At 38.7% G+C, this 19,398-nt stretch overlaps 1 protein-coding gene across 1 annotated transcript in view; it reads left to right on the top strand.

Annotated features, from left to right (window-relative positions):
• The window catches only part of LOC136877819 (cuticle protein CP14.6), a 61,494-nt gene extending 43,618 nt beyond the window's left edge, over positions 1 to 17,876 (top strand). Inside the window, exons 3-4 of the mRNA XM_067152023.2 lie at positions 13,741 to 13,844; positions 17,635 to 17,876. Of these exons, the coding sequence (XP_067008124.2) occupies positions 13,741 to 13,844; positions 17,635 to 17,827 (297 nt within the window). The 3' untranslated portion in view covers positions 17,828 to 17,876. The remainder of the gene's footprint in view (positions 1 to 13,740; positions 13,845 to 17,634) is intronic.
• The last annotated feature ends 1,522 nt before the right edge of the window (positions 17,877 to 19,398 follow it).

Here is a 19,398-nt window from a genome sequence, read left to right as displayed (position 1 = left end):
TGATATAGGAAGTAAAAAGATGTTTTTGAAGACTTTCATCTGGAGCGTGGCATTGTATGGAAGTAAAACATAGACGATAACTAGCTCAGAAAGAAAGAGAATAGAAGCTTTTGAAATGTGGCATTACAGAAGAATGCTGAAAGTGAGATGGATAGATCAAATCAAAAATGAAGAGATACTGAATGGAATTGGTGAGAGGAGATCGATCTGGCTAAATTTAACAAGAAGAAGAGATAGAATGATAGGTCACATCTTAGGACACCCAGGACTTGTTCAGTTGGTTTTTGAAGGAAGTGTAGGTGGTAAGAATGGTAGGGGTAAACCAAGGTATGAATATGACAAGCAGATTAGAGCAGATGTAGGATGCAATAGTTACATAGAAATGAAAAGGTTAGCACAGGATGGATGGCATGGAGAGCTGCATCAAACCAGTCTATGGACTGATGACTCAAACAACAACAACAACAACATTATTAATATTGATTGTTGTCTGGAATTACAAATGACATGAATAGGGCCAGGAACGGAAGTTCATGACTTGACAGTTTTCACTAATTTAGAGAACTTAAATATCAAGCACTAGATAACCAACTAGCTCTGTCATTGAAGAAATTTCACCCTTGGGAGTTCCATATAGTTTAGTGAAACTGACCATTGTATTTCTTACCATACAAGGAAGAAAGTTTTATTTTCACAAAAGCAAGAGTCAATTTATAACACACGTATTGAGGGAGCTTTTAATATAGCTTGCACATCTGTTACTCATCATTCTGAGTCTGAATAGGGAAATCCATAGGCAAGATCGACCATGAAGGATGGACTCTAATACTGTTAAGGTCAGAGAGTGATAAGTAATCTTGAAGAAGCAGGAGTGACCACCTACTGTGCTGTGCATTGACTCGACAAGAGTTTCAGCTTCTACCCATTCCATAATTGGAAAAATAAAATTGTATGAAATGAAATTCTTTTCAGTTTCTCTCCTGTTTTGTTGGAAACTGGAACATTTACATGCCCCAAAGCTTACTTCTGGGACACGGAGACACAGATCTCAACTCCAGATTAGTCCTAGAAAATCCAGAATGTGTTTGCACTCTCTCTACTCACACTAACTGGGTTGCACTGGCTATTCACTCTGTCACTTACAAACTAACAGTCACATTAGCTATACAGAGTAAATTTCACAGACTCACAGCTCTACATGACGTGCACCATCCGTCTCAACAGCCACCAGCACCCTTCCTTGGTCGTACACTCTAACAGTCCTTGTTCAGTGTCACTTGCCGATCTTTGTCAAACTCCTCATGCTGCACACCAGAGTCATGACGCTCACTTCGCTGCTGCCAGATATGAGAGATCCAGCTCTATAATATTACAGGACAGAACAATGGACTCAACTCCACGACAGACCAAACACTCACTCGACTGAACTCCACAGCAATAGTACAGTACTCAGTACTCCACAGCAGTACAAACACAGTTCTCCGCTCCACTGTATTCCATGGTAGTATACCTATAGTACTTAGTACTCCATGACAGTACACTCCCAAACACTGTCTCTCGACTGTCACACACACTCCCAACTGTTACACCCGCTGTCCCCTCCATATACTTCTTGTAATGAGGAGGTTTCCAGAGCTCTCTGGATGACAAATTTTCTTGGCTAGTGATCTTCGACCTTCAGTGACATTAGAGAGAGACTGGCAAATTCCACTACGAGGCTCTCTTTCCTGCGACGGTGGCCAGTAGCCCAGCCATGGCATTGATCCTTTGTGAGCAGAACCAGACCGGCTCGCTCCTCTCCCTTGGAATAAGCATGGTGGCCAATGCACCACAATATTACAAAGAGACTAACCAAATCTAATTTCCTTTATTTGCATCTTTTATTTTTAATTCTGCATTTTATTTCTTAAAATATTTATCATTGAAACTCTTATATGTACAATATACACAATATATCATCTACTGTTATACTTGGAAATGCAAGTCTCCTAATCTCATCTTAATAATACACACATTGGTATTTACTTTCAAATCCCTTCTTTTATTGACCTCTATGAATCGAAGTAATAGAATAACCTTCCGATAAATATTGGTACTGGTACCATCAGTTCATTGCTAACAGAAATCCAAAGCAATAAATTCCTCAGCTTCCTTTAGCAAATTAATATTTATGCAAATAATTTTTTCATACCTTTGTGGCTCAGTTATTTACCATAGTTAGTTAGTTAGTTCGTTAGTTAGTTAGTTAGTTAGATAGATACAAGGTAACTACACTACTAGGTAGGCTACTCTGCTAGTTGAAGCTCCCATTGGCTGCAGTGCTATGACATCATGCGAGTTTGAACAATAGCAGGAAGGGTACACAGTATACAGTCGCAGTACAGCAAGCCTGATAATTCTCTCGCCTATGAAACATCTTCCCAATCTTTCGTCAAATAATAATCTGGTTCAGTTCGATTTGATAAGTACTGGTACTTCCAACAGATTTAAAAGCAATATGAGTGATCATGCAATAAATTTTGTCACATATTTTGTGGTTAAACATCAAATATCAAATACATGACACATAATATGATAAGAAATAAAATATTACCATGCAACTCAAAATTATTAATTTCCTTCCTGAGGAAGTAAATATTTAGATCAAATGGCAGAGGAAGATATGCGTCATATTGACATCTTTATGGAATTATATTGAAGTATTAAAACTTACATGTCGGGAGACTTAATTAGTTGATGAATCAGCCCAAAGCTTAGCCTTCTTATTGGTATATTTCCTCAATGTCAGCTTCTTACTCTTTGCACCTAAATGTCGTATCCTAATAAATATCCTGGTCCTTACATAGAGATAAATTATTTTGTCATGGAATACTGAAAATTTTGACTTAACAACAGAAATAATAGTATTAATTACATTTTTGCATCTAGATACAGTCTTTCCATGAAATACACCAAATATATAATTTTGAACTGGGCTATGTTTTGTAACCACTCATGACTGGGATGTGTCGTTCGTTGGTTCATCATCGACGCATCTGCTGGCCTACAGAGGAACTACATTGACCGGTGAGTAACTGCTGATCATTGATTCATTATGTCCGACAGGAGCTCTACACCGTAAGCTGCCACGGCAATTGAAGGTTGCTTGGAAAGGTGGTCAAACAGGTGGACAAGTGCTCCGTGTGGGGTTTCACTCCTGGACTGCTTTTCTATTGGTGTGTGTGTGTTGCAGTCAAGGCGAGGAGACTGCCTGGACTTACTCTTAGACTCTCAGGGGTACCAACCCCTATATATTTTCATATGTTATTAGTGAACCTTGGTTGCTATAAGTCTCCATTAGTGTAGTATAGTGCAGTGTGTACCCCATAAGTGCTGCCAGTACTAGCTCCACCACTGCCACCACAACCACCACAGCAACGCTAGCCAAGACAGACTACATGTTATATAGCATAGCCCACTCTCATTCGGTGATGTGCACCAGTATTGATTCTATACAACCCTCACAAACCTCCCATCAGCTGCCAGTAACCCTGGCACCAACCCGGGATTCTTCTCGAGTGGTACCTAAGCGACCCATCTCCAGCCCTGCAGAGAATAATATGCACAGGACGAAGATTCCAGCAACTGAGTAGCCACCTGCCATCGCTGGATCAGACAATGCGTCCGATCCCAACAACCCCGTCACCCCAAACCTAACACCTCCTCAACCACTAAATTTCCCCCTTCTCAAGGAGCCTGAAGACCTATTTCTAACTCTAGAACTCTCCAGAAAGCAGAACCCACTCTCCTCCAACCAGCCCCTGAATATCACAATCCTAGGACCATTTTGACAAAATTATTACAATTCAGCTTCAGGCAGGAAGACATCGTGGATATTCACTTCACTAAGAATAGGGTAATTATTAAGGTTAATGGTCTTCTGAGGACCATTTCACTCTTTTCTTCACGCTTTCATGATGCCGTATATGTCCTGGTGTAAAACATTTTGACAGCATTTTCTCTACTTCTTTTCTGATAACATTTTGTGTCACTTTCGGTAGTGACAGTTGACTGATATGACATACCTTGGACCTCAAAATTTTTTAAGCGCATCTTTTGTAGCTTTGAGCATCACCAAAGTAGCAGCATGCTTCCTATTTAATGCTTAAAATTGTCTTTGAAGTTTTTCTTTTTCTTCATCCTTATTTTCTTCAACTGTGCCAGTAATAGTTGACTGGTCAAGTTTCCCCTACTTAGGAGATAATATAGTGAGAGTAGACAGCGCCAGTTCCCTGATATTTTCAGCCTTCATGCCAGTGGGATGCCAATACACATGTGTTTTAGAACAGTGTTTTGAACACCATTAGGCCAAAGTTTTAAAGTAGCTTATACCATTAGATTAGAGGACAGATATGGCAGTAAAGAATACATACCTGTGATGTAGTTTCACTTGTACTAGGTCCTTCAGTAGTAAAACCTCCATGCCAGTTGGGAATAAATTGATGTGGTACAGCATCTGGGCATAATATTTTCTTGGTGGACAAACCTAAAAGCTTATTTTTCATATCTTGCTCGTAATCCGTTGGAAGGAAAAGAACAGAATATATACGAGAATTGTCCGGATTAAACATATCAGTTCGCTTACAGAGAGAAATCCACAAACGCTTTAACTCATCAATTTTTGGAAACCTTTGATACATAGCACCAGTACATTTAAATCCATAATTACGACACTGCGTCACAACATTATAAATATGACTTTTAATGTTTCCACTCATTATCATTACACTGCACGGGTTCACACCAGACAAAAGCACAAACAGAGCTAACTAAAGAGATCGGCAATAGAAACACATGTTTCATCAGTAGGGCAGGCAAGTGTTCACTTCATACCACATGAAGTCACGCAGAAGAAACAAGTGAGTGCGATGCGGGAAGACTCCCCCCTCCCGGAGTTAGATAAGTGTTAGCCTTATGTTCCGAAGGAAGTGTGTTCAATCTCGGCTGAGATCAGTATCAGCATGTGATGGTGTTTACATACAACAACTAGGACTTTCTATCCCATTACCGTCATAAAACCTATCTGGGTCAGTACAACGTAAAGCAAATTGTAAAAATCATACAACAACTGCATGTTGTTGACTTCCAACCACATTAGGTGCTCCTGTGGGACATAGTTCTAATACACCAGCAAGTATTAAGACTATTAGAATGGACATTACAATATATATTTTTAGGCAAATTGTAGTCATTTTTTGCTTAATTCCCAAACCAAAAAATTAATTACCATATTACTAAAAATATTCTTTAGTCACATCTTAATTATACTCTAATTTCTAATAGAGTCCTCACTCATTATTTTAAATATTATTGATGGCTTATGAATTAAATTTTTGTGATGAATTCCTTATCCTTTAAGTTATACAGTAAATTTCTAGTTTCTTCAATATGCTCACAACTTTAATCAGTTTTTGATTTCTATTACATCACCTTAAAATTAACCAATTTTTGTGATACTTTAAATTGGAAAATGAGAATGAATTGGATTTTGTTACATTAACATTTGTGTTTCATTTTCAGGACATAACATGACAAGTGTAGGGGGATTTTCTCTAGGGAGGAAAATTACAGTAAGAAATTTGAACTTAATTTCAAGAATATACTTCAATCAATTTTAGAGATTTCTAGCATCTACTACATATTTTAAATATTCCCAAGATGAAGGACAATTGCTCATCTACTATTTTGTTGGTCAGTTTTTTTTTTACTAAGCTTTAATGTTTGTCGAGTCCTCAGCAGGAAGGTTGGCTTTATCCCCATGAGCTCCACCATCAGCTGTCATAGATGACCTAGGCATTATTGAAAACGAGGTAGTTTTCCATTGCTTTCCTCATCGAGCCAGAAGGTGCTGTTACATATCAATCTGCATGCAACAGACAATCCTATGATTGACACCTTCACACTATTCATAACAGAGACTGGCTGCATCAGGAATGGTATTATTAGCATCACTCATACTTCAGTCAATTTCATATTGTCAAAGCCAAGGATGAGGCAGGGACAGACCTATGAAAGCAGGATAGGCCTATCCAGTCCACTCTAAATACTACATCTCACCACAGATGGATCTGGGATGTTATGTGCATTAAGACTATTCCTTTCTTCATAATGATAGGTTTCAAAATTCATTTATTTTTATAACTATAACTCATTCAATGTTAAGAAAACAATATTGCTCTTATGGACCCACAAGGAGTGAACACACCCCCTCTGACACACCCATAATTCCTTATGATTAAGGGATATTATACTGCACTTTGTAATGTATTATGAAAGACAGATAAAAAGGTTGAGGCATTTTTGCCTGTGAATTATTAAAATACCTACATAACATTTTCTTTTTTTGTAAATATATTTGTAGGGAGGAAGAACAATGGCAGGAACAGCCATTGCTTCATTGCCATCCTTCATTTTCCTTCTTCTGTGTTGCTCTGGTACAAGCATCATGTAGTCCCTCACTCTATGAACCGCCGGTAGTTCACTTTTGTAGTGAAGTCATCTACAGTATTTATTTGTTGCGTGTTTGTTTTTAGGCTTTAAATCAGTGCATACTGGGACCTTTCCCATCATCTCCCATAGCTCATGGGACCATGTGACACCACTAATGTAACCCTACCGGGTCATGAACACACAGGACCATGCTCCACAGAAAATGACAGTCAAGGGACCTTTTTCTGCCTGATGACAGTGCCGCCACATTGGGATTTTATATAACTAATCCACTCACATGAGGCGACAAATGCCCTTTACAGCATAGTGAGGTATTCCACTACTCTCCCGTTCAAAACACAAATAAAATTGAGCACAAGCCTCTCGAGGGCGCAGTGCATTCGTGGCTACAACAAGAACCATCTTACGACTAACTTATAAGCCTAAAAATGAACGGAAGAGATCAGGATGCTAATTTTGACGAAAACAGGCACGAATAAAATTTTCCCAAACATTTAATTAACTCTCGTTGAACACATTTACAGTCTACAACCTTGTTTATCAATTTTAAAATTACATACATTTAAATTAATTACCAGCAATGGGCAACGATGTCCGTGCTATCACCCAAGTGAACTTTAGATCCACACCTTTATGAGAGTCTTTATGTGGTCTATTGACATTACGCTGCTGAATTTAATAACACAAAAATCACACATTCAAACTAAGCACTTGGGTGTTCACATTTACTTTCAAGCAACTCGGAGAAAATTGAGTTGCATTTTGTAAAGTCTTCATTGTTTACATTGGTTTTAATGTTAATTAACCCGATCATTTTAACTGTTGAGTACGATAAACAGTATTATAATGAACCTTACTTATTTACAGAGAAAAGAAACTATGACCTTACGGATATAAATATTCCCGGGATGAGTTCCCAAATTACATATTTAAAATAGGACAACAAGTAACACTGGTTTACTCTGAGATTTATCTTAGAGTGACTGCCTAAATCAAACATAACACGGTAAATAAAATCTCTATAGAATTTATAAAATTATAAATTGATATGCAAATATAACGGAGTTACAACCCATTCCCAAACAATAAAATGACCCGGTTACATGAACTATCAAAGGACTTTTCACGAAGTCTAAATTAAACAACTACTTATTATTAAAACCTCATGTTCACTCTCTTATAACTCCTGGAAAAGAAAACACGTATCATCACATTTTACACTAATAGTGGCTGCATTTTGTTTACCATCATCCGCCGTTTGTGTGTCTAACTCCTCTCACCGTGCCCGAGATATGAACAGGAGACCATCAGTTCTCCCACATCGGGTATCCTGAAAAAATCAAAACCCTATCTATCGCTTCTACAGGTGTGTCAATTAAAGGTCCCTGCATTCATTCGACCTAGCCTTTTGAGAATGTGGTAATCAAGTAAGATATAACATTTTACTAGCATAAGAACAGAGAGTTTGAGTAGACTACATTTCCTTGGTGAAACGGCCTTGGCTTCCATTCAGCTGGCCTGCTTTTACACAAAACAAACAAGCTCCGACCGACTGGAGTTGCCTACCATAAATATTACCTGTCATTCGCCCTCCCAATGGGCTCCACTCCATTTAAAACCAACATTGGTGCGTTTACAATGCCTATTCAATGGGTCATTTTATTCACGCAATAAAAACTGATGCATTTCTAATCATGCTCAAATCAGCACAGGCATTGTTCATCCAATAAATTTCTCAATATTTGGGCCATAATATCACTTCATATTCTCTCAATTTCACGGAAGTCCGGAGTTAAAAAACCATACCCTTCATCGTTGAATTACCACAATCCCACAAGCTAGCAAGCTAGAGTTTACTACTACCTCAGATAAAAATGAAAATAAATACTGAGAACTGTGTACCTGACATGACTTTATACTACCTTCATTAAATCGGCATTAAATATCCGACCAATTTAATTAATTTAAATAAAATAAAATAAAATAACAAAAATTTCTTTAAACAATCACAAACAAACAAAGTTTTCTTTTACAGGGCCCTAACTAGTGTTGGTTGGGTGGACATTCACACCTCGGCACGATGAATTAATTCTTCGCATACATCAGGATGCAGCCAAGCATTAACCTATCATGCAGTAAATACTATTACTTTACATTAAAACTGAGTACTTCGTCTATCCCATATTTATCTTATTCACAGGCTTTTAGCAAAGATCCTAACATCATCTTAACCTGACTCCCCTTTGTATAGTCTTTCCAGGTGAAAGGCTTCTTCCTTACCTCGACAAAATTCACTACATTCTCCCCACTTTTCCTCCGATAGTACTCAGCAAACAAAGATACAACCATGCACATGCAATTGACATGACAGGGAGAGAAATTCATCCTATATTCCTAATTTGCTTCCTTCCCAGATAGTCTCCAATGATTAAAATTAAAGGGAAACTACTGACCACTCTAAGCGAACTACGTACTTTAATTATTCAATAATAAAAATCATCCTAACCCTATTCCTACAGTTTGAGATCCTCTAAACGGAATATTAATATCACAAAAATCATAGCTTTGTATTCAACAGTGCTAGTCCAGTGTATGGGACCCTCACCAGGATTACCTGATTCAAGAACTGGAAAAAATCCAAAGAAAAGCAGCTCGATTTGTTCTGGGTGATTTCCGACAAAAGAGTAGCGTTACAAATATGTTGCAAAGTTTGGGTTGGGAAGAATTGAGAGTAAGAAGGTGAGCTGCTCGACTAAGTGGTATGTAATACCAATATAAATGGTCCGTTATTGGACATCATAAATTTTCCAGCTAGCTCATTCTTGGTTGCCAGCGTTTCGCCCTCGTGTGCTAGGGTGGGCTCATCAGTTGGTACCTAGCACACCTACCAATACGCTGGCTAGTGCACACCGTGGAGGCCACTGCGTAGGCTAACTGGAGCCACCGGCAGTGCCAATGCACTAAGAGACTTTGTCTCATCACTAAAAATTGATGCCTGCTTGGCCATCAGATGATATAGATGTTGATTCCCATAGGGAATCTGAAATATTTGTCCTGAATGAGCAAATTTATAATACCAATATAAATGGTCCGTTATTGGACATCATAAATTTTCCAGCTAGCTCATTCTTGGTTGCCAGCGTTTCGCCCTCGTGTGCTAGGGTGGGCTCATCAGTTGGTACCTAGCACACCTACCAATACGCTGGCTAGTGCACACCGTGGAGGCCACTGCGTAGGCTAACTGGAGCCACCGGCAGTGCCAATGCACTAAGAGACTTTGTCTCATCACTAAAAATTGATGCCTGCTTGGCCATCAGATGATATAGATGTTGATTCCCATAGGGAATCTGAAATATTTGTCCTGAACGGTGTGCACTAGCCAGCGTATTGGTAGGTGTGCTAGGTACCAACTGATGAGCCCACCCTAGCACACGAGGGCGAAACGCTGGCAACCAAGAATGAGCTAGCTGGAAAATTTATGATGTCCAATAACGGACCATTTATATTGGTATTATAAATTTGCTCATTCAGGACAAATATTTCAGATTCCCTATGGGAATCAACATCTATATCATCTGATGGCCAAGCAGGCATCAATTTTTAGTGATGAGACAAAGTCTCTTAGTGCATTGGCACTGCCGGTGGCTCCAGTTAGCCTACGCAGTGGCCTCCACGGTGTGCACTAGCCAGCGTATTGGTAGGTGTGCTAGGTACCAACTGATGAGCCCACCCTAGCACACGAGGGCGAAACGCTGGCAACCAAGAATGAGCTAGCTGGAAAATTTATGATGTCCAATAACGGACCATTTATATTGGTATTATAAATTTGCTCATTCAGGACAAATATTTCAGATTCCCTATGGGAATCAACATCTATAAGTGGTATGTTTCGAGCTGTCAGCGGAGAGATGCGTGGAATGACATTAGTAGACGAATAAGTTTGAGTGGCGTTTATAAAAGTAGGAAAGATCACAATATGAAGATAAAGTTGGAATTCAAGAGAACGAACTGGGGCAAATATTCATTTATAGGAAGGGGAGTTAGGGATTGGAATAACTTACCAAGGGAGACGTTCAATAAATTTCCAATTTCTTTGAAATCATTTAGGAAAAGGCTAGGAAAGCAACAGATAGGGAATCTGCCACCTGGGTGACTGCCCTAAATGCAGATCAATATTGACTGAGTGATTGATCGTCCGCCATTCGAGCCCATGGAGTGGCTCGCCTGAAGCTCTTACTCCATGATGCCGATGTGTGAGGTCACTGGTTCAAGACGTCCCGTGAGGAATCTGGAATAATCCATAGCGTTGGAGTTTGAACACTGAAATGACACTGTTTACACTGTTTTCACAAATACTTCCTCCGCTCGCTTCACAGGCAAATTTTCCTTTCCTCTAACCAGAATGAAAGTTATGAATTTATTCCCCTGATACAGGACGCAGCTAGTCTATCTTAATCTGACAAAGGCAATATCGAACTCGCAGTTCCGTTACTGGAATCGTTTAATACTCCATATTACCCTAATATGGGGTACTTGTATTTGTTCTCAAGCCCTGTCTCATGCGCTTTTTCCTGCGCGCTTCAAAAATTACGCCGTTATTCAGCACGATAAATCTTACTGAAATGTTATTTATGTGATAAGACACTAATTATTCGTTCTACCTCTATTCACACGTCCGCCTTCACAAAGTCTCAAGCATAGATTACAGTTAATAGGCTCTCTGTCTCCACTACGGGATACAAATCGAAAAGTAGCATTCTACGTCGGATACACGGCACCTCATAGCTTCACAGTTCCCGGTGCAAAATTACAACATAACTCACGTACTTTCGTGTCGCGTCGCGATCAAACTATAAACGCGCACATTGTTCTCACACAGTTCAGGTTTTTACTGACGATTCGCACGGACATTATACTTCTCACACTCCCGTTTACGGCAAGTTTATAGTAGAAAGAGAGGGAAAGTCAGACCACAAACCGACTGTGTAGTCACGCCATAGACTCCTCGAAAACTGAACTCAACCCTCACAAGTGCAGGCATATATGGCCTCACATATAGTGGGGGTTGCTTGGAGGACCTCCTCCCTACCACAATTTTCAGATTTCCAGATCGACAAGACTTATGAATCTCAGCGAGGCGGCAGATTGTGTGGCCATCAACTCCGAAATACAAGATGTGATGCGGAGCGCAAAAACGATCAGCGGTTTTATTGTAATTTATCCGTCTAAAATAGGGCAGGAAATCCCCGTTGGCCACCTGGTTTCCCAGTTAGCGTTAGAACGCCAAACAACTTACGTCATCTCATTTAGACGCAATTTCATAGATTACATTCTTTTACTTTGGTTTATAATTTTGCCAGTAATCCAATATTCTTGTAATCACTCTGACATGTGCTTCCTGGTTAAATTAAACTCTATTATACCGAAAACACCTCTGAAATCACCTCCTCACTTTGGCTCTACTGTGAGTTGGCATTTGTTTTCGAGCAGAGTCAACAAAAACTGTATTCTTTTTCGCCTTCTTCCTCCATACACGCTCAGTTCGGGGGTTTTCTAAGCCATCATCTGCATGCTTCAGGCGCCGATCTGACGCGAGGTATTGCGCAACATGATGCAACCGCTAGCATCCTCACAAAGGAAGCTTCAAGCCTACTTCTTTCCCCAAATATATAATTCGCAATAATTATTCACTGTGACGATATGGTCACAATACTTGTCTTGTGTTGAGTGAAAATTGGTTGTATATTGCATAGTATTTATGTGTGTTCTATTATTTTTGTACTATACAGAAGTTGTTACTGAAGACTTTGGTGTTGTGGTGTGCAGCAATATGTCATGGCATAACTTGTACTGATAAAAATATTTGCCATGTGTTTTATTTGTGCTTGGTTTTGTTATTTATCTGTTCTTTCTTAAGCATATTTTAATTTTGCTACTTTTTTTCATGGCTACAATTAATTTTTACTATTGTTTTTGTGAGCAATACAACAGCACAGTTGTACTCTGTGTTGCCTGGGAAAGGTTACTGAATGCAATTAAATGCATCTCTCACACCTCAAACCCATAAAAAATATTGTTTTTTTCTATTTTCTCCCCCAATTTGCCTTACACTTCAATGCTGAGGGTTTTTATATGACATAGTTTACCTCTGAATCTGTACAAACCAAAAATAGATCCTGTAACCCCCACCCCATCCCCTTTAGTCCATAAAAATAATTTGCAGCTTAGTTTCTTCAGCTTTTTATCTTGAACTTAAATACGGAATTTCTCAAATTTATGTGCCACTGTTTTCCTGTGATGGTCTTGAGCAGAGCCGTTCGATATGGCAACTCTGTTGTCATAAGAACAATACTGTTTTCTTAATGTAGAATGAACTATAGCATACAGTACTATTTCTAAGAAAACAAATGAGTTCATAAAATAAATACTAGCAATTTATATTCTGCTCTCCAGTTAGACCTGTTTATTATAAAATGTATGAGGGTAATCCAAAAAATAAGGTCTCCTATTTTTTTATAAATACAGAACTCTGTTCGTGTGGCTGTTGGTCACAATATTGTGAAGAGTGTTTCCTGTTGCTTGCATATAAACATGCGCACGCTGTGCTGAGGCACTCAGTCTTGGTTTGGCAGCCGTTGATAATGGAGCTCCCATTGGATGTTATCGCCAGTGCGAAGTGTGCGCAGTTATTCGATTTTGAACGCAAAAGGTACTGAACCGATTGGAACCCATCACCAATTAATGTAAGTGTATGGTGAGTCGTGCATGGATGTCAAAAATGTTCGTAAGTGGTGTAGAGAGTTTACAGCTGGTCAGACTGAAATTCACAACGAACAAACAAAGGAGCGGGAAACTGTCAATTTCCGTCGAGACAGTCGTGAAGGTTGAGCAAATCGTGCGTGAAGATTGGCGGATCACCCTGGATGATCTCTGCACTTTGGCTCCTGAGGTTTTCCGAAGCGGCGCTCACAGCTTCCTGAATAGCATGGCGGTGAGCTGGTATGACATGGGCATACGAAAACAGTCACAGCATCTACAAAAATGCATCACCCAAAATGGTGATTATGTAGAAAAATAGCTAAATGTTCAAGCTGTAAAATGATGTAAACCGTTGTAGAAATAAACAGGTCTTTGTATTTATAAAAAAAATAGGAGACCTTATTCTTGGGATTACCTTCGTACTTGTCACTGAGTAAACTTTCTTAACTTTATAGATTATTATGAACCATCAGTACCGTGTATTTGTTCTAGGTCGTCATCATAACAGTCTACTTCTTCCTGGCAACAGCTGCTGATTTCATCCCAATTGTTCACTATTCTGATGTACGGGATCATGCTGGACAGTTTTCACTCAGGTTTGTTTCAATATTCATTAACTTTTAATGCCAAGTAGTCTTGAAGAGGCTGATTAGTGAGTTATCACTAGAGCCCGGATTTCCATGCACTATCAAATCTCAAAATATGCACGCATTAATGCACTATAATATGGCAAAACATGCACAATAAACCGGAAAGTATGCACTATCAAAATTCAGTTTCTCTTGAAACTTTGTACAACTACCGTAATTTCTGCCAATTGTCTTAATTTAAGTTCATCCTTTTATCCGTTAGCATATTCTTAAACACAGAAAATGATCTTTCCACATCAGCAGAAGTGACAGGTGCTCACTTAAATGAAGACAATTGAGACAAATTGTGGTCAAATTTTACGTCTTTTGCATTTTTACCACAATCCGTCTTATATAAGCTTGACGAATTCAAAGTCAGGATTTGTACGGATCACTTTGTTCAACCCACAGTATCTCTAGCTGCCGCAGCTACTTATCCTTGCGATAATTGCAGACACTTTTGAATGTCCTCAATAACTGGTAACGATTGTCTGCTGTGATAACAAAGACGTGTGAGGAGTAAGAGTTCTGGGTAGGATATTCCATGATAACAACAGAAGAGGGTTCAGTGCAAAATCAAGGTTTGTGAGCTTCTATCTCAGTAACGCGGGGTCATAGAAGTATGATACAAGAGATACAACACATGAGCCGTCAATGAGTAATGCACAATTTAAGGTTCAGTTTATAGCAGTGCATAGTTGGGACACCTGTATTCCCAAGAATTACAAAGATTGACGTGGGGACTTCCGGCTTACGTCAATGTTTACTCAAGCAACAAATAAGAAAGTGCTTTGTTAATTGGATTATAGGACCTCTGCCGTATGTACTGACTTTGGTTGTCAGATAGGATGCCAGGAATACATTCTCCCCGTCTCTCAGTAATAGACAAACTGTATAATATAGAAAAATGGTCCCAAATTCTGCAAACCAACATTCATGAAAGGCATTATCATGCAACTTAACACTATATATTCGCCAAAGTCAGAAGAAATGTCATACTATACGATATAAACGTCCAAATATTCGCTATTATATCCAAAATCTTCAAAATATGCATTATGCATGAATTTTCTTCTAAAAAGGCCAAAACATGCAAACATGCATGGAAAAAGACCAGTTATTTGGAATCGTTAAGCCATAAAATGAATATTTGCAAAGATTGAGAAGTGTAACTAGCTTATTTAAAAACATGCATCTGCATGGAAATCCAGGCTCTAGTTCTCACTGTGTCAGGTTATATCCTACTGCTGTATTCTAGAATATAGCACCAGTATCTCAGCTTCCTGAATAATTCTATATCAATCACTCACATACAGCATATATCCAGTGATTTACTGTGACTGGAAAAAAAATATTTACAGGTACTCATATTAATTCAGCACTGACTCACACTGGCTGTCAAGGACAGCATCCTCATGTTTCTGACTTGCTGTTACATTAGTTGGACATCTCCTATTTAATAGCCATGACTTCACATTTGGCTGTGGGTGCTATGTGCTGGAGGTCCCATACTGCTTATGAAGAAATGTCTGCTTGATCTTACAATCAACAATCTACAGTATTTCTCTGTTTGATGTAGACCCAATTCACAGTACTGTCTGCTTTTGACATGGGAATTGTCTGGAAGAGCCTTGAATAAAGGTATCAGCTACACTGGAATTTCCTTCGTGTATAGAAATTACTAAAAGCATTTACCATATGCATATTCTCTAGCCTAAAAAGTGGAAAAAATTGCAATGGGTGCCAACACTCTCTTCATCATAATAGATTCACAAAGTAGCAGTGGAAGGGCAATCATTTTTGAAATGTGTATTCCAGCCAATGGCCAATTAAGTACAAAATATCATAATAGTTTAGTTGGACTGAAAAAAATAACTTTCCCTTAGAATTATTCTTTATTCTGTATATTCTACTCAATATCCTGTATTCTAGAACGCAGCAGTGGAAATGTTTTTTTACAATTCGTTTTACATCGCTCCGACACAAATAGGTCTTATACAAGGATGGGATAGGAATGACTAGGAGTGGGAAAGAAGTGGCCGTGGCCTTAATTAAGGTGTGAAAATGGGAAACCATCTTCAGGGCTGCTAACAGTGGGGCACGAACCCACTATCTCCTGGATGTGAGTTCACAGCCTCGCGCCCCTCACCGTACGGCCAACTCGCCTGGTAAGAATATTTCAGTACTTTGGGAGTTCGAAAGATGGAATAGCACAAGAAATAAACAGAAGAGTGCAGTTCGGTGGTGGTGATATTGTTTTAAGAGGGAGTACAGCTGGGCAACCATTTTCTATTAACACTAATGAGAAGGAAAATGGAAGAATGTGGTGGTGGTGGTGATTATTGGTTTAAGAGGAAGTATGACTAGGCAACTATCCTCTATATAACATTAATCAGAGACAAAATGTGAAAGTGATCCATCACTTCGAAAAGTGAAGGTATTTGGGGAAAGAAAAGCAAGGGCCACGAAGAGCGTGAAAATGAAAGACTCCCTAGATCTCCTAATCTAATACTGTCAGAGTCAGAAAAGAACAAGCATTGACCAAGGGAGGTTGGATGGGATAGAAAAAAGTCAGGAGCTTGGCACAAGTATGTGAGAGCAATGCCAGGACTCAGCTCAGGGCCCATGGTCGTCAACCCACAATCCCGAGTTAAGCATCCCTGGGGCCCCTTTTAGTTGCCTCTTACAACAGGCAGGGGATATCATAGGTGTTGTTGTAATGCCCCCACCCACAGGGGGAGAAAATGTAAGAGGTCTGACACTTCAAAACATGACGGTATTGGCAAAAGAAAGTCAAGGGCCACACAGGGCGTTATAATAATTTTGTGTGATGAATGGAGGAGGATAGGTTACCTAGGAGAATAATGCACTCTGCTATGGAGGGTAAGAGAAGTAGAGTGAGACCAAGACGACGATGGTTAGACTCAGTTTCTAACGATTTAAAGATAAGAGGTATAGAATTAATGAGGCCACAACAATAGTTGCAAATCGAGGATTGTGGCGACGTTTAGTAAATTCTCAGAGGCTTGCAGACTGAACGCTGAAAGGCATAACAGTCTATAACGATAATGTGTGTGTGTGTTTGTGTTCATGCGTGCATGCGCGTGTGTGTCCATTCAGCCAACGAGTTGAACGGAAAGGGCTTGAAAGTGAAGGATTCCTTAGGCCTCAGAAACTGAATACCAGTGAGGTAGGAAAAGAACAAGAGTTGACCAAGGGAGGTTGGACAGGTAGTAACTTGTAGAATTGTTTTTACTTACTTCAATCCCTGATACTCTGCTCTGACAGTTCATTTCCATTCTCTGACTGTGGTTGTCTTGACTAATCACTGCCTTTCTGGTGAGTTTTGTTTTGCTCTTTGCTTCCTTCACGCCTTACACAGAACACAGAAAATGTCTGTCAATTTTATGATTTTCCTACCCATTTTCCCACAGTCGAATAATGAGAACTATAAAATACTTGTACATTTCCTTCTGTTCCATAATCTAATGGAGGTAAACTTCAGTAAAAGAAATGCACTGAAGCAGAACCTCAAGGGTCAAGGGATCATTTCATGGCTAATGTGCTTCCTAGCTTTGAATATCCTCTGAGAGTTCACTAATTCATTTGAACCAAAACTGGAAATAATTGAACTATTGCTTCAAATTTCTGACTTTTAAAACACTCATATCTTACTGAAATAATTGGTCTTGGTGAGTATAATTTTTAGATATAAATTAGGAACTACTGAGAAACTGAATGCTTGATGATTTTGTAGCTACCAGTCTGCTGATGGTACTTCTTTCTCTGAACAAGGAATTCTGAAGCCAAATACTGATAGAAGCGATCATGTTTTGGTGAAGAAGGGCTCCTACTCCTACTTCTCTCCTGATGGACAACTCATTTCTGTGGAATACACAGCTGATGAATATGGGTTTCATCCTCAAGGAGGTCACTTGCCAAAGGCCTGAAGATCATCACAGTATCATCATTTGCTGTACAAAGAGTAACATAAATCATTTTCTGTATACTGGTTTATAATAAAAATTATGTTTTTAAAACACTTCAGTGTTTATGTTCATTGTATTGTATTGTATTGTATTGTATTGTATTGTATTGTATTTTACAGAGAAGTGATAACAACTCATGGAAGTAGACTAACTTTTAGTACTTATTTAACACTAAATTGGACCAGCTTACAATTACTTGCTGAATGGCCATTTTCAGTAACTGACTTCTGGGACAGGAATACTTGATCTTTTTTGTCCATTACTATCATTGTGGTTAGAAAGACAATTTGTGGTTGTAGCAGTTGGGCAAAATTGTACATTGCTAATGCATTACATCTTAATGGTAATTTTGAATAAACACTTATAGTCACCATTACAAGAGCTGCAAATATCCTGTTGAGATGATCCAGTCTAATGGCTTAGAACAGGAGGCAATCAAGGCAAGAATTAGAAAGATGAAATTAGCATACCAGTCGATGAAAGATATGTACAACAAGAAATTATTAAGTCTGAGAACAAAACTAAGGGACTCTAACACCATGATCAAACCAGAAGGACCATACGCTGCTGAGACCTTGGATTTAACGAGCAGAAGAATGCTGGAACAACTGGAGAAGAAAGAAAGGAAGATCCTACGGAAGATTCTGGGACCTATATATGTTGGTGGACAACAAAGATTAAAACCGAACAAAGACTTATAAAAAGAGACTGAGGGAATTATAGAGTCAATGAAGAAGAGACAATATGGATGTCTCCTACGTATGAATCAAAAAAGGCTGACTTGAATGGGCATTAGACATAAAGACATAAAAAACAGGAACCATTTTCAACAATTAGTTTCAGACTTCAAAGGCTTCCAAGAAGGAGAGAAGAAATCTTCAAAAGTGATTTTTGCAGAAGAAAGAAGGAAGCAGATAAGCCAACGAATGAAGCTATATTGCCAGAAGATCAAAGCCAGGGGAGGGAAAAGATGATCCAGGATACCGTAGTTGTTACTCCGTGATCCATAGTGGCCAAAATTGAACAAGAAGTTACCATTGCACTGTAATTGTGAACAGGTAGTTACAATATTAGAAGACAATTGTAATGACATGTACTAGTTAACCATTATAACTCTAATGGTTAATGGTAATAATTATAACTGGTAATTAACCAACAGTTTATGGTAAATAATAAAACATTAACAAATCAGCAACCAGTAAACTCTTACAGTGTGTGTTGGTCATTTGAAATTGTCAGCCTCTGAAATGTTCTAGCTCTTGGATTTTTTAAAATGCTTTTACATAATTATTGGAGGATGGTGTATGTTTCTTGAACACCCACCTCACAATACTTGTGTGACATCAGTTGTTTTCTCCTTCTTCATAGCAAGAAAATATATCTAAATGACATAATTTATATGAAGTAAATACATCCTGGATGCGTAACTCGGTTAGAGAATATTTAAAAAAATGAAAGGATTATTAATTCAGTTGCATATGATCTTAAAAAAAACAGTAAGGAAATAACAAATCATGCATTAAACTCCTGGT

Source organism: Anabrus simplex, chromosome 7 (assembly GCF_040414725.1).
Source record: "Anabrus simplex isolate iqAnaSimp1 chromosome 7, ASM4041472v1, whole genome shotgun sequence".
NCBI lineage: Eukaryota > Metazoa > Arthropoda > Insecta > Orthoptera > Tettigoniidae > Anabrus > Anabrus simplex.
Note: the sequence above shows the minus strand (reverse complement) of the source record. Positions and strands in the feature narration are given on the sequence as shown.